Source organism: Channa argus, chromosome 15 (genome assembly GCF_033026475.1).
Source record: "Channa argus isolate prfri chromosome 15, Channa argus male v1.0, whole genome shotgun sequence".
Classification (NCBI taxonomy): domain Eukaryota; kingdom Metazoa; phylum Chordata; class Actinopteri; order Anabantiformes; family Channidae; genus Channa; species Channa argus.
Genome location: NC_090211.1, coordinates 16311440 through 16336943, shown reverse-complemented (window position 1 = coordinate 16336943; position 25504 = coordinate 16311440). Strand labels below are relative to the sequence as shown.

The 25504-nt window shown below is 40.6% G+C and overlaps 2 protein-coding genes across 8 annotated transcripts in view; both read left to right on the top strand.

Moving 5' to 3' along the window:
- The first annotated feature begins 993 nt into the window (after positions 1-993).
- lgals2a (lectin, galactoside-binding, soluble, 2a) lies at positions 994-4882 on the top strand. The gene is made up of 4 exons (XM_067478264.1): positions 994-1151; positions 3223-3302; positions 3612-3783; positions 4268-4882. The coding sequence occupies exons 1-4, from the start codon at positions 1143-1145 to the stop codon at positions 4412-4414; spliced, it is 408 nt and encodes a 135-aa protein (XP_067334365.1). The 5' UTR covers positions 994-1142; the 3' UTR covers positions 4415-4882.
- A 12098-nt stretch (positions 4883-16980) lies between these two features.
- LOC137099670 (voltage-dependent T-type calcium channel subunit alpha-1I-like) overlaps positions 16981-25504 on the top strand; it is a 130421-nt gene continuing 121897 nt past the window's right edge. For all 7 annotated transcript variants that reach the window (XM_067476807.1, XM_067476803.1, XM_067476805.1 and 4 more), the window contains exon 1: positions 16981-17913. The gene's annotated coding sequence lies outside the window, so the exon portion shown is untranslated. The remainder of the gene's footprint in view (positions 17914-25504) is intronic.

Genomic DNA, 25504 nt, shown 5'->3' with positions numbered 1-25504 from the left:
AATCTGTCTTCAGATATTTCTTGGCCCATTCTTGACATTTCAACCTATGTGTCCTGTTCAGAGGTGGTCGGGTTTCAGCCTTTCTTACCTTGGCCATGTCTCTGAGAACTGAACACCTTGTACTTCTTGACACTCCAGGTAGGTTGCAGTTGTGGAATATGGCAGAACTGGAGGATAATGGGTGTATATATATATATATATATATATATATATATATATATATATATATATATATATATATAAATATATATAGCTCATGTTTGTTAGTTTGATGCCGTCATGTCTGCATCAGTAATAATGAACAATTAAAAGCAACATAGTAAAATCATTGAGACATTCATCAGAACAGATAAATTATGAGTAATGGTCCTGGATAATAACAGATTTGCACTCAGAGTTAAGTAAAGCATAACAAGGGCAATTAATAACACTGGATATTTGTTAGCCAGATAATAATATGCTCTTTCTAGTGCTACACCGCAAGAGACGTCTAACGCAGCAATTACCTCAACACATTATCATTCCAATACACAAATGAAGAAAAAGTTTATAAAATTGCTGGCAGTGAGTCTGAGATTCCTACCATTCTTAACATTCAACTCACTTTCAACATTTCACTTTGGTCTATTTCCCTCCAATCTAAAGTTTATTTAAATCTGTAGTCAGGGTGATCACAAATGTTGCCATTTGACCTTACTGTAAATTATAAGCCATGCTCAGTTGTCAGCAGACTGCAGTTCTGCTAGCTGTGCTAAATATTTGGCAGTCGCCGTGGCAACACATGGCATTTCTATTTTTGTCTGACATGCTGACTTGTGCCCCTTCTCACAGTCAGACTCAACACCACCAGGTTACAATGTAGTAGTCTGATGTCAAGAAATAATCCACTGCTAATTATCTTCACTTCACCGAGGTTTGCAGTCACTTGGTAAACATTATATTAGTTATTTATGGTCTATAACTTCACTATAAATGTATTGGTCAAACTTCAGTAAGGGTCCGATTGTATTCGCTGTTTGAAGTGTCACTCCGGCTGAAGGACCCTCCCACACTGTATTTATTCTTCAAGCTGCAGAGAGGCAGGCCCTGTCTGCAGCGCTCACATTTCTTCTCAGCTCTACTCCTTGACCACATCTGCAAAAATGATGAAAGTAAGTATCGTTTCGACAGCAATATTACTGTCCTCATCTGTATTTTATGACTAAGGCAGATAAGAAGTGTTAGGTCACATTTTAAAAGTCACAGCTGGTTGACATCTGCCATCTGCAGTGCATATAACTGTAATTCAGGGTTTGAGTCTTCTGCCCTTGTGTATTAATCTTATTGCCTTTTATGGTTAAACGTTTCCTCACAGAGCACATTACATCGCACTTTAGTCATCTTTTAATGCAATTATTATTTTTCTCAATTGTGGAAAATGCATGAGTGAGTCAGCATTTGACTGCAACAATTTAGCTCCCCTTTAACAGGAATGTTCTTCCATGTCAGTGTAACAATGCCTTCTGTGTATCTCAATATCTAGACCTCAAGGAATTGTGGTTTTTCTGGACTCATAAACCTAGTTGATTATATACTAGCCCTGTATTATTCTGCGTTTTTTGCTTGGTCACGGGGGTAAACATGTATTAGTAAAGAGAGCAGGAGAGTGGGGGCAGAGGGCTTAAATGATATTAGAGAGCAAAATCAAATAAAGTCATCCAGTGGAGGCCAAAATAGATGCTACTGTGATTGTATGAAGTCAGCAGTGGTAGATTGTGGAGAATGTTCTTCGCATGTCAGAGTCAGCGCTTTGAGAAATTATTAGTTATTATTGTTATTAGAACATATTTCATCACTGTCAATGAGAAGTGTAATCAGTTGTTGGTGTAATATTGTAATTAGTGTAATAAATTATGTTTTGCACAATTTAGTTAGTGGTTTCCTTTAGACAGCGGTGAAATGCGGGATGTCGGTCAGCTCCAACCTCAGCCCATCCCTGCAAAGTTCAAGCCCCAGTGTGTTATAAACATGCAATTGAACAGTTGAACTCTGACATGTTAAAGAATTTTGCTCCCATGACTCTGTTATCTTCATTTGGTTTATAAAATACAGTTTCTTTTTTTTTTTTTGTTTAATTCTGCCATAATCATGGAACCACAAACAACGTGATATTATTTCTGTCTGTTACAATCTGAGGACTACAGTAGTTTACAGTACAGTATTCAGGAGAACGATAACAACAGAAACTGTCCCATTTTGCTCCAGTCACTGTGCAAATTGTCTGCTTGTGGTAATTATTCCAATCTTGAAGTACTAAACTAAAGTAAAATTCCTCTAATTGTTTATTTTTGTGTAATTTTTTTTTCATTCTGGTGGAAACTTTTAGTCTCTGGCTGACTTTATCTAACATTGTTAACATTAGGAAAAAAAATTTCCAGCAGCTGCAGCGATTTTTGCGCCTCGAGAGCTGCGATAAAATGCATTTGCTACCAAGTAGTCGTTACATTTGCAAAAGGGTTACGCTTTTTCATGAAAGGAATCTCTCCTCAACAAGATATTCATACATGACATTAAAACATATTGTATATGTCTGAACAAAAGATATATGACTGCAAAGTCCATGTGACTTTTTCTACCATGTCTGACTTAGATTTTCCAATGTCAACCTACTTCTCAGCAAAAATATGTTATAATTCCCAACGCACCGAACAGTAACCAAGTGTCTGGACCAAGTGAAAAATTGTTGGTCACAGTTGGTGATCTGTGTTTCACAACCAAAAAATAAATTGCTCAAGTCTAATTTCCTAATTGTGACACAGCCCAGGATTTCCCTGCCACATGTACAGTTACAACTGAGCAGTGGATTTCTGCTGTGCTTTGGCCTTTTTTTTTTTTTTTTGACTCTGTACTTGGCATCCACTTTTGCACTTAGGAAAAAACTGTTTAGTTTAACGGTCGTCCCCCATCATTTCTAACCTCAGCCGAATTAGGAACACAGAAAAGGGGCCACGGTACCGTAGGGCAGAAAAGAGTGGGGATTTGTGGACAAGCCATCAGTAGGAGTGTAATTGAAAACACATGTTTGGTAATTCCTGAGGATGAAAGCAGCACTGGAGAGTTGGCCGAGGCTACAGCTGGTGGAGGTTTCTGCCAGTGGCTGCAATAATAGTTGGATATAGCAAAATCCATTAGTAATACTACACAATAACCCACTGTATCACTGTCCTCTCTTTTTCTTCACAGGGTATGATCATAAAGCACATGTCCCTCAAGGTTGGGCAGACCCTGACCATCGTTGGAGTTGCCAAACCTGATGCTACAGAGTAAGTATTCATATTTGAAACCCCTCCTTGGTTTATTGTCTTGTTTAGGTGACACTAACATTATGACTTTATGTTTAGGATGATTGAGTACAACTATTGAAACTTGTACTTTTTTTCTATTTTTATTCATTTTCCTTTTTCTCTATGTCTCAGCTTGTTCGTTTACCCTGTAAAAAAAACGCGAGGTCCATTCTTTTACATAACCCTTGTTAACTTGTTTCAGTAATACTGCCGCTGAGTGTTTTGTCCACACGGTGTCACCTTGACCATTTCACGTGTAACAAAAGTCTTTGTTTCGTTGTGCTGCAGGTTTGCATTGAATATTGGCCCCGATGAGCAAGAGATTGCAATTCATATCAATGCTCGTTTTTCTGCCCATGGGGATGAGAATACAGTGGTTTGTAACTCCTACCAGGGAGGCAACTGGTGTGAGGAGTACCGTGAGGGTGGCTTTCCTTTCCAACAAGGAGAGGAGTTCAAGGTGAGAGGACGTCTGTGTTGGGTTTGTGTGTCTACATATTGTAGCCAAACATGTGTATCTGCTGTACTGCCATCTATCCTGTGTGCCTGCATTTCTTGTAGTGACCTCTGTTGGACAATGTGCATCACTGTACCTCTTGGTATATTGACCCTATTTATTGGAGCACCAGTTTAGTAATTTGCAGAGATTTGTGGGACCTTTATTATTTATTTTTTTGGGTGCTGAATTCAAAATGGTGGATGTAAGAAACATAATTTCTTTTTTACGTGTCACATAAAAATGACAAATAAAGAATCAAACATAAAACACCTTTATTAAGAGATAAGCTTTTTTTTTTCATATATTTAATATCTTTTTAATAATAAGTGTTGAGTTACATCCAGTCAAGGAGTGAGGTAAAACCGAATTTATTAACATATTTTGTCTCTCTCTCTCTCTCTCTCTCTCTCTCTCTCACTCTCTCTCTCTCTTTCCAACTGTACAGATCATCGTTGAATTAAGCCCTTCAGAATTCCTGGTGACTTTATCAGATGGCTCTAACATTCACTTCCCCAACCGCATAGGTTCGGAAAAGTACTCGTTCATCAACGTTGATGGGGATGCCCGCATCACAAGCATTAGCATTAAGTAAACCTCACAGGAATCAGTGCATTAAAAAACCCTTTTGTACTTCTCATTTTGTTCTGGCATCAGGTCACACGTTGCTCCATGCTTTCAATTTTCTGAATATATGTGGTAGAAGCTTGACATACTGGCCACTTATTATCATATTATGCAAGAATGAAACTTGTTGACATGTGTAGATGCAAAAAACCCTAGACAGAAAGCTGGATTGTTAAGACCATGTTATCTGGCTCTTACTGTAGTCTGCAGTGCTTCTCCTAAAAAGTGCCTAGTAAAATGTGATGCTCTTCAATGGTGCCTTAAAATGCTTCATTCCTTTGCTGTTCTCCCTCCCAGTCATTCCACATATGTAACTGCTGCCTGTCTGTAACATTTATTAAAGCTTGATCTTTAATGAAAAACTTACATGTACACTGGTTATGCATTAGGTCGCTAATGCAGACTGTTTGCAGTATTAAATTATTCTGATATGCTATGCCAGAAAATCTATTTATGTTTTGGCCATTTACATTCCTGTCACAATGACTCATTCAGTGGCTTATCCTTGAAGTATATACAGTAGTACAAATGTGTCCTTGTTTAGTTACACAAGCATACTGTTCTGGCTAAAAAAAAAAGCCCCTTCCATACCCAATAAAAACAATGTACACAGTCCAACATATTAAAACACTGGCTACTGATTTGAGACAATTAAGTAATAATAATAATTAATAATAATAATTAAGTAATAATTAATCAGCATAGCTAGTGACAAATTTGAAGTTAAATGTCCCACCTTTTTACAAATACTCAACTTTAGCTTGTGCAGGAGAAATATTTTGCTACAGAAGGAATGAGCTGATGGTGACTTGTACTAAACAATGTGTGACATTCAAAACAATTGTCTAGAAAACCTCAATTCAACTCCCGTTTTTTTTTTTCTGTAATTGTAATTGTAATTTGTAATTGTAACTATTTTTATTCAAACAAATTGGAAGTGCATTGTTATCCATGTTAACCAGTAGATGTCCCTGTTGCTACATTAATATAATATAAGAGAAGCTTAGGGGCAAAGAGTTGGGATCACAGGCTCATGGATGGATTACTGAATGGACCAGCTGAGCACAGGCCCAGGGGTCCAAGTGGTCAGGTGGCTCATAGGCCAGTTAGTGTTCATATTTCCTGTGGAAAGGTGCTCAGTTAGAAGACACAGATTACCACAAAAGATTCCTGAAAGAGGTGCAGACCAGCGACAACAGCAAAAAGCACAGAATGGCAAAAAATTGACCCAAGATGGCAAAAATCATACTCAAAATGACCAAACATTGTAAAAAATAATAACCAAAAATAAAACTAACAAACAACAAAACAACAACATCAACACAAACACATGTGCAATGAACAAAACTTGACAAGTTGATCCAAAGTAAAGGCTGAGGGGCCTTTCTCCTGCATGCACCCATAATGTCTGTGCACACACACTTACTTATTTTAACTTTAAATGAGCTGCACTTGATCACACAGCCCATAGTTGAATTGTGAAGTTACATCTTGAAAAAAAATGATCCAAATCTGCCAGCTGCATTGATCTTGTGCAGACCCATCAAATGTGTTTTACATGCTCACAGTGATACAGCGATGAGAACGTGTGTGTCTGATAGACTCGTGAGTATATTAACAGCCTAATCTGATGTAACAGAAGGCAACGCGTGTGAGGCTGATTTGAGAAGAGATGAACGGAATAGTAAAGCGGGGACACGTCTTTGTGTGCGAACAGTCTCCCATGGCTTGATCCTACTAAACAAACACGAATGGAATCGTGTTAGATGACCTTTCCTTTCTTTTATTTGTGATGACTTTATTAACAGCTGGGCAGCATGAGTTTGCTGAGGTGTGGTCAGCTTGACATTGTTTCTCTTGACATGCAGGTCCATACACTGCATGTGTGTATATGTGTGGAAAGCCAAGTAGCGGAGACGAAGGTGATCTCCCCGGAGGAGGGGAAGGAGCAGATTTTGTTGCCTTGATGGCCACACTTCAATTCCTCACGTCGGTTTCCTTGTCTTTCTGTCTCGACATTGCACTTTCCCCATCAATTACTGTTTCTGTTCTACTCCCCCCTCTTTCTGTCATTGTTTGGCTGCACGCCGTCCGTCTTCTCACATCCTAATTGGAAATAACCTATTTTAATACTTCCCCTCTTCATTAATTAATGGGAGACAACATCAATATCCTAGGCTCTATTGTTAGCGTCCTTAGCGCGTTTGTGTTTGTTCTACATCCACTTAGATAATGATAGTGTGGTTTAGAGACTGACCTCTAACCATGCATGGTTTACTGAATAGGCTTTGAAGGCACAGATCCAGGAGCCTGTAAGGTCAGGGGGCTCACGAGCCAGGGCCTCTGAATTTACTGTTTCATATTTCTTGTTTGAAACAGCTCGAATAAAAGACACGAAATGAGCAGAAACAAATGCACAATAATCAAAATGATCAAACACAAGGCAACAAAATGGTCTCAAAATGATAAATATCAGACACTAAATGTTTGAAAGGAAACACAGAATGGCCCCAAGACAGACGTTAAAGGTCAGAAAACCGACGATCATGGCCAAAAACACTCCTGAATGCCCAAAACAGGTATAAAACTCCCCAAACAAATGTAAACCACAGACCAAAAAAGAAAGTGGGTATTGTTCTGTTTATGTATACACATCAATCTAATGCAATAAAGTGATGCAAACCCAGTTGGCCAGTACCTACAGTATGTTTCAAGATCTGACAGAAATGTTACAAAGCCTGCATGTTGTTCAGACACGCTAATACATTTTCCTCTTTCTTAGACATTGTGACACCCCAGCTGTTCTACACACATCCAATCAATCACGTTGAAACATTTAATAACACAAACCCCCATGCTCATTGTAGACCCTGGAGCTACACACTCCTGCACATACAAATAAATGCACAAACTCATTTATGTAAATACATGCGATTTCAGCCAGCAGGCATCAGACATACGCTGTTGTCAGCTCTCTAAGTCCTTTTTATGTAATGAGCACTGCAGATCTTCCCTTCACCTGTTCCATGGCACAGGTGAAGGGAAGATCTGCATTTACCTACACACACACACACAAACACTATTCAGTGTGAAAATGTGCAGAAATGTGTGGAATGGAATGATTCACCTCAGCTTACATAAAACCTTTATCTATATTTAGCGTCAGCATGACTCCAGATTTCTGCACCAAAGCTATCAGCCACACAGTGAGATGTGCGTGGGCCCACCCTGAGCTGACTGCGGTCCTGGATTTATGTTCTGCATCCCTGCTTTACCTCAGGTCTGGTTATTTATTAGTAATATGATAATACGTAACCTCAAAAACCCTGTTGGGTTATGACATAATGCTGTTGTTATCTGGGGGAGTTTAGAAACAAATAGTTTCTATTTGTACAGAGTAGAAGCCGTGAAATAAAAAAGAAAGATGTAAAACATAACAGCTTTGCAGGAGAAAGCAGATGCTCAGAAGGGATTGTCCCTAAAGAGCACTGAAAACCAAACAGACCAAAAAGAAAAAAAAACAAAAAACAAACAAGCCAAACTCAAACAATCCACTAACAACATAAATGAGTCAGTTTAAGTATGAGTGTGTGCTCCGTGTGTGTGGATGGAACCCAACTGGGGGTAGTGGCGTAGTATATTGGGGACACAAAACATCCTCAGACACTAGTGTGTACAAAAGCTTGTTTCTAATATTACAATAAATTGTGAGGTGGATTGTTCCTTTGAGCGGTAAACTGTGGATACAGAGAAACAATATACACAAAAAAACAGTTCAATACAGCCCAACTTTGATCAGTTATTAAGGCAAAATTTTGAATGGAAAACATTTTTTCTATCTAGCAATGCGCTTAGTAATTATTAATTATTAATCAATTTATACTGTTTTGTGCAAATATGATGAAAATCATGGGATACAATTCAGTGGTTTATTAACTATGATCAATCTTTATCTCACTAGTAAACAAATACCTTCTGGAACTTTCATAGGGCTTTTGACAGTGGCCTTCACACAGAAATCTAAATAAATTTACTGGCTCTATGAACCAGTAAAATTAAAGAAACCTATGTACTTTTTAATACATTACTTTTTCATATTTCTCATTTCATCTCTGTGGATGTGAATGACATCTCTTCTATGCTCATAGTGTGACATGCTAATTAAAAGGTATGTCTAGTAAAGAATTACAGGCCCCTTCAATCACTGATCTGACTTTAACATATTCTTTGAACTACACCTTAAAACGCGCTTTGATTTTCAGAGAAGAACTGTGTAAAACGTGTGTCTACACATATCTACTGTAAATGGACCTGTTATACTCAGCTTTACAGGAATCTCACAGTGGATATTATACACTAATATGCTGTACATTAGTGGAGTTGTGTGCATAAAGGTTTTCACTGTCCTTGACTTGCCCTACGGTGGCAGTGGCTGTCACTGTGTGTGCGAAGTCATGTGCATGTGTAGCAGCACGGGTGACCTTTAATGTGGAGCAAGCCCTTCCAAACATTAAGTATTAGCTCCTATCCATGCTGCAAATATCGAGGTTATATTTGAAAGGTAATGTCATCACACCTGCAGAAACAGCTGAGTGAAACAGGTCCAGCAGACGCAGCATATTGTTCAAATGATGGATGTTTAGAATCATTGATCTCATGTTAGATTCACATAAAGACATAAATGAGCAAACTCTGTACCGGCATCCTCCCCCCTCCCAAAACAAATCACTATTATTGTATACAATACGTTTATCTAGATCTGCTCCCTTGTGCGACAGAGACAAAAAGCGAAGCAGACTATGCTCCTGTGATGCACAGTTAATCGAGCTGTAACCTCCAGCCACATTTGTAATGCACCTCACACACACTGTCAAAGTCACTCACCCTGTTTACTTGAGGTGTCTCATGGGTCGGGATAAACCTCATCACCATAACGCTAACAGATGCGGTCTGTCAACATGGCAGGTGTGATGCCAGTGATTTCAGATATCAGCTTAAAGCATGCAAACGTGAGGGTCACCGCTTTGATGATCCAGGCCAAACTGAGATTGACGTCTCGCATCACATCTTAAAACCAGTGTGTAAGATCTGATCTTTAAATTGCAGGGTGTAAGGGAATCTTTACACTTGCTTTTACGTGATGCGCGCGGAGCTGTCACTCTGCTGTAATCCCACAATTACATCACATCTTCTGAGTGTGTGACAGGAAGCACTGACCTGGCTGCTCAGCCAAATTATTGCAGGCTAACTTTGCATGCTTTACTGAGCATTTTAAATTTCTTCTTTCACCATTGATGACAAACCTTTCTTCATAAATATTACTGTTTCTCACAGCACAAGAATTATCTTCCAACTTATTGCCAAGTCACTTTGGATAAACATATTTGCTGGATGCCTACATTTTAAATTTAATTAAGGCAGACATTTCAAAATGTAAGTTATAGTTTTGGTTTTGCGTCAAGCATTCATTGCATTGCATTGATGCAGATTCATGTGCAGTCCGATGGGAACATAAATTCACCTCTAGCAAGCATGTAATGAGTCACATTCAGGCTAGCCCTTCATAATATAAATGCCAAGTCCACCCTAAAACGGAATTTGCATTTAATGTCCTCATAAACCTGGGCAGCATCATCATGATGCTACAATATATCCGTGAAGTAAACTTCCAATCCATTATAAGGTCCATCAAGCAACCATAAATATTGAACTAAGAGTTAAACGTCTGTGTAGATCCTCTGTCCTCCGGGTCACGGTTGTCCCAGAGTTCCTCTTTAGTAATTCCTCAATCTGGACAGAGAAGCCTGATGGCTTGAAAGGGGAGTAAAGGAGGCCGTCTACATTAAACTGGAATGACAGTCTCCCAGCAGAGAAGGTGACGCGTAAGCCACGACCCCCCTAAGCCACTGGACAGCCATCGGCCAGTTGGTTGTTGGTGAGCATCCGTCACCTTAACATTTGTCCCACACCATGGCTAGTAATTGGACCCCTGTTGGTGGCCTTTCAGCCAGTGCCGTCCGTGAGAGAGATCACTCCAATTGGTCGTTCAGCTTAGTGAATCGGTGCGTGAAAAGAGACCATGGTATTAACAACAGAGGCACAATTTGTAACTTCAGATGAGAAGAATTCTAGGTAAGAACTAACTATTAACTCTCAATAGTGAGTGAGAATGGGTTGAAAATAAGTAAATGCTACTATGTCCGCTGTTTTCTTCCTGTTCCTCTAGTTTCCTCTCAAGCACAGAACGTGCAGCACTACTTGCCTGTTGGCTTTCATCTTTGCGTGTGTACAGTATTCAGCAAGTCTTCATTGCCGCTAGTTCTTTAACGTCGTCTTGGTGTGTCGCAACCCTGAGATTTACCAGTGAATTAAAATGCAGTTCGCTTATCACCGTCGAAGCTGTTTCCTCGTCCATCACCCTCGGGTGACCCTACTGACGCACATGAACGGCAGGTGGAACAAAACCCCACTGGTGAGAAAGTGTCAAAGACTTAACCACGCAATAGAGTTTGTATGGCTGTTGAATGAAGGGTGAAATGTCTTCAAGAACATCAAGCAAATCCACTTATCCCTGAACAGCACCTTTGAAATGGGGAGTTAATTTTACTGAGTGCTTCTTTTATGCAAGTTCTCACTGTTCAATATCTTGTGGCCTTAACACCAAATAAGCTGAAGGCTAGGTTGTGGGAGTTCTATGATTCATATTTAAAATATGAAAAAAAAAAAAAAAAACAGGTTCATCTTGTTCTCAGAAATGAGGAATAAAAGATGATGCTTCAAAAACTTGTCTTTTCTTCAGACTTTGTGAGAGTTGAGCTGTCAAATGAAACATTGTTCTAAATGACAAAACACACTGATGGAGCTGACAAGAACCACATTGTGACTGTGGGTGTGTGACAGTGATAAAATAAGCATAAGGCATCACAAACGCTGTTGGGTTGGTAATCCAGATCCAGCACTTATGTTTGTTTGCTAAATATGGGGAAAGAATTGCAAATTGAATGTTCTTTGACGTCCGCTTCCCCCATCTGTCTGTTAAGTCCAATACTGGCTTGCTTTGTTGAGCAGCTTGTGCACACTGTCTTCCGCACTGTGTCCCGGTTGCTTTCAATAACAGTCAGTTTCAGCACTTTAGCATGAAAATAAGCCGCCATCTTTAACATATGAGTATTTAAGTGCCTGCATCTTTTCATATAGTACTTCCCCGAGCCCGTATTTCATCAGGAGATGTCTTTGTGCTTTACTTCTGACAGAATGGACATACACAGCTACATTTGTGGCTCCAGGTTGCCCCGAAGTCCTACATGATCCCAAGTTTTTATTCACAGTCTTTTCTATTCATGTCTCTTCTCTCTCCTCTGTGCTTTATCTGTTCCCCCCTTTCACCTTGACTCCTTCACACCTCTCTCTGAACTCATCTTACAGTATCCGCTCAGTTGCCTCTCACCGCCACCTTTCTCTCCCTTAGCCTCTATCTAAAAAAATTGCCCTTCATAATCTCTGTCTTTTTCTCCAGGTTTACTTACACTCACCCCTCAGGCAGGGTGAATCAGGTGTGACCACATCTCCAGTTCCAAGAACTGCCTGGGATGAGCATCTCACACACACACACACACACACACACGCACACAAACAAACTCATAAACTATATAACATACATTCCCCAGGTTTCCCTGACAGATATAGGTTTTTTTATATCTACATTCCTCATCCACTGTGCAATTGTCACCTTCCTATCTCTAAACGTGGGTGTGTGTCCACATGCATGTGTGTATGTGCCTGTTTGTTTGCATGTGAGGGAAGTGTTTCATGCCTCTGCATGTTTCAAATGCTGTCGATGTGTTCTGGACCCCCATATAGAGCAGTGTGTGCGTAGTGTACTGTGTGAAGTCAAGTCATCAGTACACAAACACACACGCACACACACACACACACACACACACACACACACACAAACACAGTATTACTAATATTACTTGCAAGAAAAATATGAATTGCATGACTAAGTGAACATAAGCTAGTGTGTGTTTTGTTAAGTGCATTTGAATCTTTACATCATTAAAATCAAAGCACCTGGTATTTGTTTTACCATACAGATGTTAGAGCCTCCATATGACTGTGACCTGCTTCATGTATTACAGGCGGTGGAGACAAGGCCCTTTGTTTCCTTTCTAATTTCTATCTCCCCCTTATCGTTTTCCCTTTCTTTTATTTTCATCGCCCAAATGCACCCCTGCCACTCTCCCACCTTTTCACACCTCCAGCTTCGAACCAGAGTGGCCTCCACTTGCCACTTTTCTTGCATGTCTCCCTCAACATTTGGATCAATAAAAGCCAGCTGTGTAATAGAATTAGCCCCTAATGGAAGTACAAACTAGCTTCGTATTTACTAAATCCCTCTCGGGGGATGGGGGGGCTCTGGTTAGTTAAAGAGCACTGACTGACTGTGAAATGAGACCATAGTCGAACACGTGTGCGCATGCTTCTCTTCTGAACGGCTGCATGTGTGTGTAGATGTCTATGCATGAAAAGAAGAGAGATACTGTAAATAGACTTTAAGTCTCATCACATTGGTTTAAATTCTTCAGCTGCTGTCTCAGAGTCGGGCAAATTGATTTTTCCACTAGTGATGAGTTTGACTGGGCACGGCAGGAGTAAGAGATTTCTGTGCTCGTGCGTGTCTCTAAATATGTGTTTTCTGTGTGCAAACATGTCAGATGTGTTCAAAACTTGTCTTTTTAAGTTTTAGAACATTTTGCATTAATACACCCATCGGGGGGGTTTGGAAAAGGCCAGTGCAGAAGCACCAATAAATAAATAGACACATGAAGAGGTTCATGCTCAGTTTACCAAACTGCATAATTAAAAGAAATGTTAATTCAACTATTCAGTAAAGAGCATTGATAACGATATACTGAACATAGCATATACACCATGTCACAACAGTACAAATATGACATGCTCCCCCTATACCAACAGTGACCTTTGACCGGCATTTACTTTACTCATTAGTGCACGTTTTGCCATAATTCCTATGATCAGTGCATCCTTTTCTTTGTGTAGTACTATTACTTTTGGACACGTTCCCCCACATTTTTCAAACCACCATTCCCAGAATCAGAGCTTTAAATGAAACATATCATGAAGATGATAAGCTTTGTGTTCATAGCACCTGATAGGAACCGGATAGGAAACCATTGAAAGGATGCAATTAGAAATATCGTTTAGTTTGTATGATTTTCGTTTGAAACAAAAAAAAAATGCTTGCTGCCAATGCACAAAACTAACAGCAGACAGCTAAGCAGACCATCCATCAGTCCACTGGGCTAAACACCGCAGTTGGAGCATAATGGAAGCAGAGTTGTTGTGGGAATTGCTTTTGCTGTGCCAGTGTCAGATTTGGCGTGTGGGGCTGTAAACGTTTTTTAAAGAATGAAGATTTCTTTTTCTTTATTGTTGTTTTATCCTTTTCTAAACTACCTTATCTCACCTCTTGTGTCCTCTGATTCTCCATCTTCTGCAGTCCACCCTTGTTTTCTAATCTTCACTTATTTGTTCGACCCTTTGAGGCTCCCATTTGAATAGCTCTGCACTTTTCCTGTCATTAACCACACATCATTTCTTTCTCTTTTACCTTTCTTTCCTCCGGACAGTCACTTTCTCCACTGGCTTTGAAAAGCAGAGTAGCATGACCCTCTTGTAAGGCTGCCTCTGTGTGGCCTAGACATGACTGATGTGAAAAACACCCATACACACTAACATTTGGGGGCCGAACCACTTGAGGGTGAACACATGTCTAGTCAACTGGGACTCTGAATGTTTTATAAGTACACGGGGGGCACAGGTCAGATTTCAGTGTGTGTGTGTGTGTGTGTGTATAAAGAGAAAGAACGTTTTTGTGTGTACTGATGAAACTTGTAAGAAAAGTTCATAACAAGAAAAAGTGCTCAGTGTAAAACATTGTAGGATGCAGCCATGTTTCAAGTCATGTCATAAACACAAGTTCTTAATGCTTTTGGCATTAATCACTTTACTCAAGACCCCCCCTTTAACTCTGCCTAGGGTGAGAACACATACTTTCATCCAATGACAAACACACATGCACAAGCCTTGGGATGCAGCCTATCTCCTATAAATTAACGTTTTACATAGTGGTTCCGTTTTGTTTTGTCCTACTACACATTAAAAACGTATCTAAAGAGAATGTTTGATATTACCACAACCTGCTTGTTTATCTGCATCGGACTTGGAATTCACTCTGCAGTCTTAGCCACAACTGCATATAGGTGCAATAAATGGTTTCAAAGAGGTCAGACACTATCTCTAAGCAAATGAGAGCAGAAGGGTTAATTTGTTCTAGTTGGGCAAATACTGGAGCAAATGTTGCATCAGTCTTCTGCACAACAGGTTACAAAGTTTGTAATAAAACAAAGCAGACCAAATATGCACACTGTAAAAAACTAACATTTCCCCAACAGTCCTCAAATAAAAAGCTGATTTTCACTTTGGCAGGTTGTAGTAAAACTCATGCACCAATGGTGATGTCCTGAAATGAAAAGAAGACGCCACCATATGACTCATGATGTCGTTCCGTTCATTTGATTCCATGTCATGTGTTATTGCACTGCTTTGTTCTGATGCCGCGCATTCTGACGCGAAGTGACTTGATGCGACGGGACCCGATGCGACTGCTGCGCGATGTGTCAGTTATCGACGAAATGTGCCGTGATGTTAAGCAATGCAACATAATGCCATGGTTCCTGTTCTCGGATTGTTTGGTGTGGTTGTTGTTTGCCTCTTCACCAAAAACGACCCAATTTCTATCAGATGAGCCAGTGTCATGGGTATTGTTTATAGCATCCAAACTAGTCAGAGAGACTAATTTAGTAGCTCTTTCTTTGTTATTAAGACACACGGGCTACCTTGCTTTGTTTCTTTGTTCTGCCTGCTAATTGCCTGACCCAAGCATTGTATTTCCTCATAAGTGCCAACCCAAAGCACAGAGTCAGCAATATACCCCCTCACTTCCAACTGGGCTCCCTAAACTTCAATTATTCACAACTTATGAATAACGCACTTTACTTGAAGCTGGCAAGTGGGGGTATTTTTGCACATGGCGCCTTGAATTATTTATAACTTTACAATGGCAAAACATACAATTTTCATGCCTCCAGCCTTTATCTTTTGCAGGGTATAAAAGTCCCATAATAAGTATTTTTATGTCAATACATGTAAAGGGCGTCTAAAACTAACCAGTATGCATAAGGGCAGTAGCTACTGTGGCTGTCTGGCCTGTCATCTGAAGGACAGTAGTCGTGTTTATACTGTGTGGATCAATGTTATTTCTAATCATTTTATTGCTGTCACTACCAATGGCTGAAATACGCTCAGAGAAAAGAATTAACAGAAGTAAAGCCTGTGCCAGAAGGTAACTTAGCAGTTCATCAGAAGTTGACCAGGCGCTTTGACCCTTCTGTCAAGGAGGTTAAAGCAAATAACTGGAGGGAACAAGAGAATAATGGCTTACGTCCATGTGAGTCTTTCCAAATGAGACGTTTCCAGCAGGCTGGGCAGTGGGTCGACGGTTAAATGTCCATGGTGCTCACAGCATAAAGATGACTGGAGTTAATAGGTTCTATACTCTGTGTGTGTGCGTGTGCGTGAGTGTGCGTGTGTGTGTGAAGTCTGCCACACGGCCCATCCCACCATCACCACTTGTAAATAAGATTTACTGTCCCAGCAGATTTTTCATCTGCATTAAGTCCTCCTGAGACGACTCCCCATCTCTCTCTCTCTCTCACCCTTTCTGTCGTTTTATCTCCCATCTCTTTCCTCCCTGCTGCTGCATTGTAGAGCCAACACAACATACAGTATGTTATCTATCACATGCCAGCGTATCGCCGCGCGGCGAGCAGCGCACTTTGTCCAGCGCACCCCTGCAGCCCCCGTGGCGCTTGAATCGAAGTTGTTGACGCGTGAACCTTTGACGTTCACGCTGCGATGGTGCGTTCGCTTGTCCGATCTCATGGAGACATGAAACGCTTAACTCGATTGTTCACCGTTGTGTGCTTGTGTAGTGTATTTGTGTATCAGTGTATGTGTGTGCGTGTGTGTGTCAGGCGTTACTCCTGTATCTTGCATCACAGCGCTGGTGTGAACTGGTCATTGTGGTGTAAGCAGTGCTCATCAAACATTAAATCCGCCATACATCATTTCCCTACTGATTTTCCCAATTGCACACACACCAACACACACGCACACGCACACTGAACGAGTCCAGCTTCTCTCCCCCACCGTCCTCTTGTCTAGTGGACATTCAGTTCAATTTAGGAAGTGATTCTCTGCAACAAGCACTTTGACATGGAGACTAAATAAAGGAGTGTGTTCCCTCTATAATCAGGAGCATGATCAGCATTGTTTTACTCTTCATTCAGCACATTATTGTTTCCCTGAGTCTGCCCCCCCACCTCTCGCTCTCTCTCTCTCCCTCTCTGTCTCTGTCTCTCTCCTTCACTCAGAAGTCTTAGCAGTGAAGCCAATCACAAGACGGGGCTCCGACGCGCTGGAGACAAATTAATAAGGCACATGGAAATGAGGGAATAGAAAATATCCACTTTTTCTAAACACCTTTGTGTTTTTTATCTATACATTTGCCCCGAGGGATCATTTGGTAAACCTTTGTGGGATATTTTTGACTGTATGAAGAGGCTGTCTGGACAGATGTGCCCCTCCACCGCGTATTCCACCGGGAAGAGAACCGGGCGATGATCTTATAGAATTTTTGTATTTTATCCTGCAGGTGATTAACTGTTGCACTGGTTTTAAAAGCAGACACGCCTTTTGGGGGGATACAACGTTTTGAAACGTTGAAATAGGTTTCGGAATGGTGTGAAGAAGAGGTGAGATGTTCTCCGTGCCAATGTTTGAGGGAACTGTGGAAAACGAGAAGCTTGGTTCCTCTGCTGATTGGAATTTTTTTTTTTTCCCAGTGTGCTCAGACAACGTGATCATGGTTTTAGAAAAGTGTTCCCAAATTCCTTTGCGCATACAGTTTGAAGTGGAACACAAATATTGATTGTCTTTGACATTCCTTAGCTCGAAATCGTGTGTCAGTAGTCCGCCAGATAAAAGTTATTTGCTCAGAAACACAGGGAGATTTGCCGTTTGATTCTCTTGGCGGCTTTCTCGGGAAATGTGAGCCCAGTGGAGACCAGCGCGCACCACACCGATTTGCCAAGGCTGCAACGCACAACCCAATTTTCCATCGGGGAGCCGGGCTTTTTACCGCTGCATCGCAACGACGTTCTCGCTTTTTCTCACCGAAATGCCTCCGTGTGCACCGATTCCATAGGTGGCCAGTGGACACGGACTCTCCATGGTGTTCACCGGCCAGGTGACTCAGAGACGGCGAAACCGCATCTGTTTTGTTCAGTAGATCCTGGACACACCTTTTTAATGTCAGTCAAGGTAAGTTTGGCCTATTTGTACTTCCAGCGTTTATCGCGCGTTTTTGTGGGACACACTTGGGCCCTTGATGTTACATGTTTTTTCTGGGAAAGCTGAGAAAATGCGCCTAAATGAGGCAGAGGTGTTGCGTTTTTATTAGACCTGTAGCCTCGTTCCCTCGACAAGTGATCATTTCTGTCATTTTTACCTTTAAATTCCTGCAAAGACAAAATAAATAAATAAATAATTGTCCTAATTTCATTGGCAATCTTAATGTTTAGGTGGATATCCTCTCCAGATCCGTACTGAGACTGAGTCTAGATTTCTACAGTACAATTGAAACAATATTTGACCAAATATCATTCCATTTAGATATTTTGTTCCTGCGCCCCTGCATTACCTTGATTATGTCCATTCTAAACGGACTATATGTAACCAAGATTTACTAATTTTGCCTCCATGGAAATTAATTTTGTTGACAGTAAACAGTCTGTGGAAATGCATTGTGATCTCAGTGTGTTGACGCTGTCCATGGTTCTGAGCGGTATTAGGCAGTGATGCACACAAAGTTATTGAGGGCCTCCTGAGTTACGTATGTCTAGTGGACAAATATAAAATTATTACATGCAGGCAAGACGCAGCAATAACAAAATGTTATGTTGGTGGTCTTTTCTGTTTTGTAATAGTTCAAAAATGTGCCTAGTTAAGACAGTGATGCAAACCTTTGATCAGACAGTGACCTCACTCAAGTCACTGCCCCCTCTTGTCTCGCTCTGTTGATGAACAAATGCTGCCATATAAACTGCCTTAGTGTGTCTAGATTAGAAAAAAAAGTGTTGTAGATCCAAGAACTGGCTACTTTTCCCATGCTTCCATGCAGACCTATGCAGTGTGTAAAGGGACATTTGTTATAGCTTATTTATCATGTAGGGTGACTGAGTCGATGTCCTGCACTTTCTGCTTGCTTGGAATGCAAGCTCACTCTCCAGCTGCACCCACTGTAAGTGACTCTGCATTAAAGTGCCATCTCAAAGTCTGAAACGTAGTAAAATTTGATTTCAGGCACGCGCACACACACACACACACAAACACACACACACACACACAGTTTCTCCCTGTACAGTTATAGTTAACAAGAATAGACCTTAGATCTGCCATTGCAAAATAAATCTTTTAGTCCTTGCTGGTCATCATGGCAGAAGTCCTGCTACTACTGAGGTCATCTTAAGGCCTTCCAATAACATAAGGACAATTTGCTCAAGTGGCAACTGGCTTTTGTTCTGAGCCAACTTTGACCCTTGGAACAAACATTTCGATTGATGCTTTTATTCAAAATCCAAAAAAGTGTCAGGATTAGGCAGAGTGTCTCAGTCCAAAATTATGTAGCTAAATGGATGAAATGATCCAGTCACACTGGTCTCTGTCGACTCTGAAAATGACTCACCACTTCACAAACAGTTTTAATATTCTATGTTAGATTATTAGAAATACAACATCTCTGGCATCAGTGATACCAGTAACAGTGTCTTCTTTTTAGAGGTGTCAGTGCTACTTTGTAGACGTTGAGTAATGCAGGATGAGCTTGTATCAACTCATCAGCTTGTGTAGGGCTCTTGATTAGGTCTTGTGCATTCTTGGCAGCCAGTGACAGTAAGTTTAATTCGCTGCTGCTGTTTAAAAAAAAAACCACAGCAGGGAACAATGCAAAATTACAATGAATTGAAGGAGCAACCAATAATGGTTGACCACCCTTTATAGGGGTCAGGGTGCACTTATGCCTTGTGCATTTACACGTATGCCCACTGAAGAGTATTTATATAAAAACAACACCTGCTCACGTGGAGTTTAATTTTTTTTGCTTTAACTCACACATAAAAACACACACAGATGTGAACACGCACACACACACACACACACACACATACAGGCCTGACCGACGTAAAATCTCGTATTATGGTTCACGGTAGGGGGGAGAGTGAGAGGGCTTATAGTTCTTTTGTAGCAGCAACTCACAATGTCCTGAAAGTAACAGGAGGTGGCACAAACACAGAGCAAAGGTTTGAATACAGAATACGAGATAGGATAACGGTGGAAAAGAAAGAAAGTGTCAGAGCAAAAGAAAGAAAAACGTGCCAAAATTGTTGGGAAAAATATGGGAAAGTGTGAACAAATAGAGAGAAGGAAAGACACAGAGCAGAGAAGATGAGGATGAAAAGGCACAGGAGGTGTAAAGATCAAGATACAGTAGATGTTGGGAGGACAGAGAGAAAGAGACACAGAGATGGAAGGGATGAAAATGACAAAGGGATACAGGGAGTGCGGGGAGGGGGACGGTGAGCAGGGTGGGAGTGGAACTGCAGAGAAAGCTGGTATTATTCAGTTAGGTGAAACGATCGGTTTATGCTTGACAACTGTGTGGTGAGGGCACCCACATACTGCGCCTTGAGAGCCTCCTGTGAAGGCCAGAGGAAGTGAGAGGCAGCGCGAGACAGACAGAGCGAGAGAGGCAGAGAGAGCAGGGAAGAGGTTCTGTGGCTCTCGACTGTCGATATTCTATGACAGAGAACAAAGACGGAGGGAAATGTGAGGGGCGGTGGGACGGACACCAGCAGGGAGAGTAAGGCACAGACGGCATAAAAACAAGGGCAGCAGAAGAAGAATGGCTGAAAGCAAAAAATGTGAAAGTGAGAAATGATTTGAGAAGAGATCTGCATCTTAATTATCTTATGGTGTGTAGCTAAGCCACAAAAAGGTTCTCAGTAGGAGAGCATCTGGCCCGCAAAGATTTTAGCACAAGCAAAAGTTTGAAACAATGTTGACTTTCTATCAGTCTGCTGGAGGAACGAGTAAAATAAAGCAGGTGGTCTTCAGTTGGGCTTCTCATATTCCTCTCTTTCTTCGTGTCTCTCTGGAAATGTGAGTCACAGAGAATGCCACCAGCATGCAAGGTTGTTGACTCATGTACACTCACCCACAGGCTCTGCTATTGTTTCATACTGAATTGTAGCCAAAGGTGTGTGTGTGTGTGTGTACATGACTGCGGATTGCAGAGAAAGAACTTTACATATTGGAAATTACAGAAGAACTACATGGGGTGACACAATAACGTCATAAGGGCATTTTATTTTACATGCGTGCAAAATCAAAACTGAAAATCCAGCTGCTCAAATGAGTCATTGCAAATTTTTCTACATCACCTAAATGGGGCAACAATGGCCACAAGTTTTCTGACTGTTCTAGACTGTTCAAAGTCTAAATGAATAATATACATGAACGCACTCATTATTACCACCTGCAAATATTTCATGAGGCCTGGTGCCTCCTAACAATTACGACAACATGTGCCAGAAGATGTTTGCAAAGAAGAACGGCAGTTGTAGGGCGACAGTCACCATGAGGCTTAGAATAAGCCTGGAAATGATGATGTTAAAACCGTTTACCACATCGTCTAGATGATGATTGCCTCACTCTGCCTCAGAATAAGTAGGGAGACCATGGCTGACGGTGGTTGTTGTAACACCTGTTGAAAAATAAATGTGGTATTTAATGTGGGTGAAAAAAGCTTTTACATTTATCTAATATCAAGTTTCTACAAACCCAATTCCAAAAAAGTTGGGAGGATGTGTAAACATAAATAAAAACAGAATGGAATGATTTGCAAATCTCATTAATCTATATTTTATTTACATCTCAAAAAAGTTGATGTTACACATTGATGTTAACCATTGAGTAGCTTCCTCTCTTCTTTTAAATAAATGTCTGTAAACGTCTGGGAAGTGAGGAAGCCAGTCGCTGGAGTTTAGGAAAGAAATGTTGTCCCAGTCTTGTCTGATGCAGGATTCTAGCTGCTCAACAGTCCTGGGCCTTTGTCGCCTGATTTTTTGTTTTATGATGCATCAAATGTGTTCTATTGGTGAAAGGTTTGGACTTCAGGCAGGCCAGTTCAGCACCTGGACTCTTCTCCTGCAAAGCCATGCTGTTGTAATTGATGTGGTTTAGCAATGTCTTGTTGAAATATGCAAGACCTCCCCTGAAAGAGACGTAGTCTGGATGGGAGCATATGTTGCTTTAAAACCTCTATGAACTTTTCAGTATTGATGGAACCTTTCCAGATGTATAAGCTGCCCACACCATAGGCACTAACGCAGCCCCCTACCATCAGAGATGCAGGCTTTTGAACTGTCTTCTGATAACCACCTGTATGGTCCTTTTCTCTTCAGTCTGCAGAAACCGTGGACTCCCTACATGGTCTCCAAAAAGAATTTTACATTTTTATTCATTTGACCACAGAAACGTTTTTCATTTAGCCTCAGACCTGATTAAATGAGCTTTGGCCCAAAGAACACGGCAGCGTTTCCGGATCCTGTTCACATATGGTTTCTTCTTTGCATAATACAGCTTTAACTTTCATTTGTGGATTGCACAGCAAACCCTGTTGACAGACAGAGATTTCTGGAAGTGTTCCCGTGCCCACGCAGTGATGTCCAGTAGACAATCATGAAAAGTTTTCTGAAATTTTTCCACAATTTCTTGGCACAGTCTGTTGCAGATTGGTGACCTCTGCCCACATTTACATTAAAGAGGCTCTGGCTCTCTGAAATCCTGCTTTTATTCCCAGTCATGTTACTGTTGCCAATTAACCTAATTAGTTGTCAAATGCTCCTCCATTTGTTTTTGATTTGCAGCAATTACTTTTCCACCCTTTTGTGTCCCCTCTTGCACCGTTTTTGAGATGGGTTGCCATCAAATTCAAAATGAGCTAATATTTTCAATGAAACGGTAAAATATCTTATTTTCAGCATCTGAAATGTCGTTTATGTTCTATTGTGAATAAAATATGCATTCATTTTTTGTTTACTCATTTTGCACATCCCCCCACCTTTTTTGGAATTAGGGTTGTTCATGCAGCTTCACATATGTTTTTGTGCCTGCAAAAGAGAAAAAATGTATATGTTAAAAACACACTGTATGAGTGATGAATTCTTGCAGTATCAGATTTCCTTTTTAAAGTTCACTTTTATGTCTTCTAAACTCTCCTCAAAACCAATTTTAAAGTGCTGTAAATGCACCATTTGTGTTTGTACGACAATTGAGTGTTTGGGTGGAGCGCTAAGTGCTGCTGCCTCACATCTAGACGATCTCTGACTCAAATCCACCGTCCAGCTGTGACCTTTCTGTGACTAGTTTGCATGCTGTCCTCGTGCCTGGATAGGGTCTCCTCTGGTTACTCTGGTTTCCTCCCACAGTCCAATCCCCGCTTTGTAATGCTAATTGGACTCTAATTTGCCCAAAAGGTGTGAATGGTCTCTCTAAATGTGTGGCCCTGCCTCTCGCCCCGTCAGGAAAAGCAGTTAGTGTAATAGATGTTTTTATATTAGCGACTATTTATACTGATAATTGGTGTTGAAATGCTCACAATCTCGTGTTTAGAATGATTGAGTTTGATGTGCAAAAATGTCTTTCTTCCACGACTCAACACCAGGCAGGAACTTGCTGTGAATGGCTATTTGAAAACCCTGGCTTTTATAGGGAAGGGGTGTTTATTAGAGAGAGTGTATGCTGTCCCTTCACAGGTGTTTGGCTGAATTTGGACCACAACGCCCCCAGAAGGCACCTCATTATGTTCTGTCGTCCCAGAAACATCCAAACTCACACCTGCTCTCCACATTAATGATTAGATTCACAGCTCTGACACAAAACCTCACACCAATCCAACAACACCATTTCTATCTGTTTCTAAACTTCCTTCACTTTTGACAATTGTACTGTAAACCTCTTCCCTATGACCATCATGTAGATCTGACCTTTCACCTTTAGTATTTTAGAATAACAAAGGGTGAATCTCATTGTATACAGCCCATTCTTGTGTAAACCAGTGATGTGCCAACCTCAAACCACACACCATTTGAAATATCTATATCAAATATTTGCCAGTCTCACATTAACAAACTCAAACATACATATTTTCCTCATGATCTCTCTTACACACACACACACAGACAGACAAGTTGTCCCCATGGTGTGCCTCTTCTGTAGCTGCTTTGTCACCTGTCAGGGCTGACACACTAAAGAGGGCCATCTCAGGGCCACTCTACCATCACTAAGTCCTTTTGATTTAAACCACATCCCGCAGTTCAACCTCGCTCCACTCACTGCTCACTGATGTGAACAAACGTCACCCCCGCCACGAAGATCTGTGACCTTTTAGAGTCAGAGTGGCATTTTCTTATCATTATTGTCTCGTGACATTCTGCATGGTTGATTGCATGATTAAGGGATTATTTAGTAATTGTGAGGCAAAATACTGTAGTGGAGTAATTTAGCTTTTCGATTTGTGGCAAAATGTTATCATCAGGCTAGTGATGATATGTTTCTTTTTCTCTCAAATTAGAACTTTGAAAAAATGGCTGGAATAACTCGCTTGTCACTTGAAAAGAAATTATTCAGAAAAGATGACTGACAGCAATAATTGTTGCACTTTCTGGCAATTTGTAAAAGTCCTTGGTTGATAAAACAGTAAAACTATAAAACCTGGATCACCTTCATTGAATGTAACACCAAATTATCTCTTCGTGAAAGCAGATACACAATTATAGACTTCCCACATGTAACTCAGATTTAGACATTCAATTATCAAGCATCTTCTGAAATTTTCTTTGGTAAATGGTTAAATCTAAGTTTACTTGGGGCACAGCTCAGTGATGCTTCTTCTCTGCAGGGCTTCTACATCCTAACAGAGAAAGAAATCATAGAAAACATTAAGTACATGACTTTATGCAACTCGGACCACTAAGCCACCAGGACTGCTGCCGAACAGTTATATAGAGACAGCTTTGAGTAAGCAAATTGGAGACACGGGGACACAGTCAGAGAAACATTTGACCGGATAATACGAGTTATTTTTGGAAAACAGCTTTCTGCTATATCAGTTTCCATCTTTTGTTCTCTTGCCCTACATGCAGACTAAAGAATCGCAGAGGCAGGAGCTTAACAAAGCAAAAGTCTGCATTTTGATCTTAAAGGTTGTAAGAAAAGGGAAAGTGACATTAAAGGCTGTCAGAAAACAAACGACTTGTTGACAGTATTATAACGGAGCTAAGATACTTCAAAGGGTCTGTAGTTAAATTAGAAAACATTGTTCAGGTCATTTTTAATAAGGAAAAAAGCCTGCCTGAATTAGGCCTTTTTGTGTGAACTAAATTCAAACAAACAGAGCAGTTTCTTTTACTTAACATTCCCAACAGAAGTATTTGATTGAAATCTTTGATTTCTGACCCGTCATGACACTTACGTCAACAGCCACCACTAAATAAATGAAAACATTTTGCAGTGAAATGAGCATAAGGCTGTCTTTAGATCAGAAATGATCATCCATGATAAGGCATGTGATTATATATATATATATATATATATATATATATATATATATATATATATATATATATATATATATATGTGTGTGTGTGTGTGTGTGTGTGTGTGTGTGTGTGTGTGTGTGTGTGTCTATCTGGGAATGGCACACACTCACACACACAAGTACATTCCACCATTTTCTCTGTCTCTCCAGTGTTTTCTGCTTGTAAATTAAAGGGATTAACATTGACTGTTGCCA

Bases quoted from the DNA above. Each gene is read 5' to 3' on its own strand.
- lgals2a (XM_067478264.1), top strand. The intron at 3,303-3,611 runs GTAAGTATTCAT...GTTGTGCTGCAG, and splicing joins GCCAAACCTGATGCTACAGA to GTTTGCATTGAATATTGGCC. The intron at 3,784-4,267 runs GTGAGAGGACGT...CCAACTGTACAG, and splicing joins AACAAGGAGAGGAGTTCAAG to ATCATCGTTGAATTAAGCCC.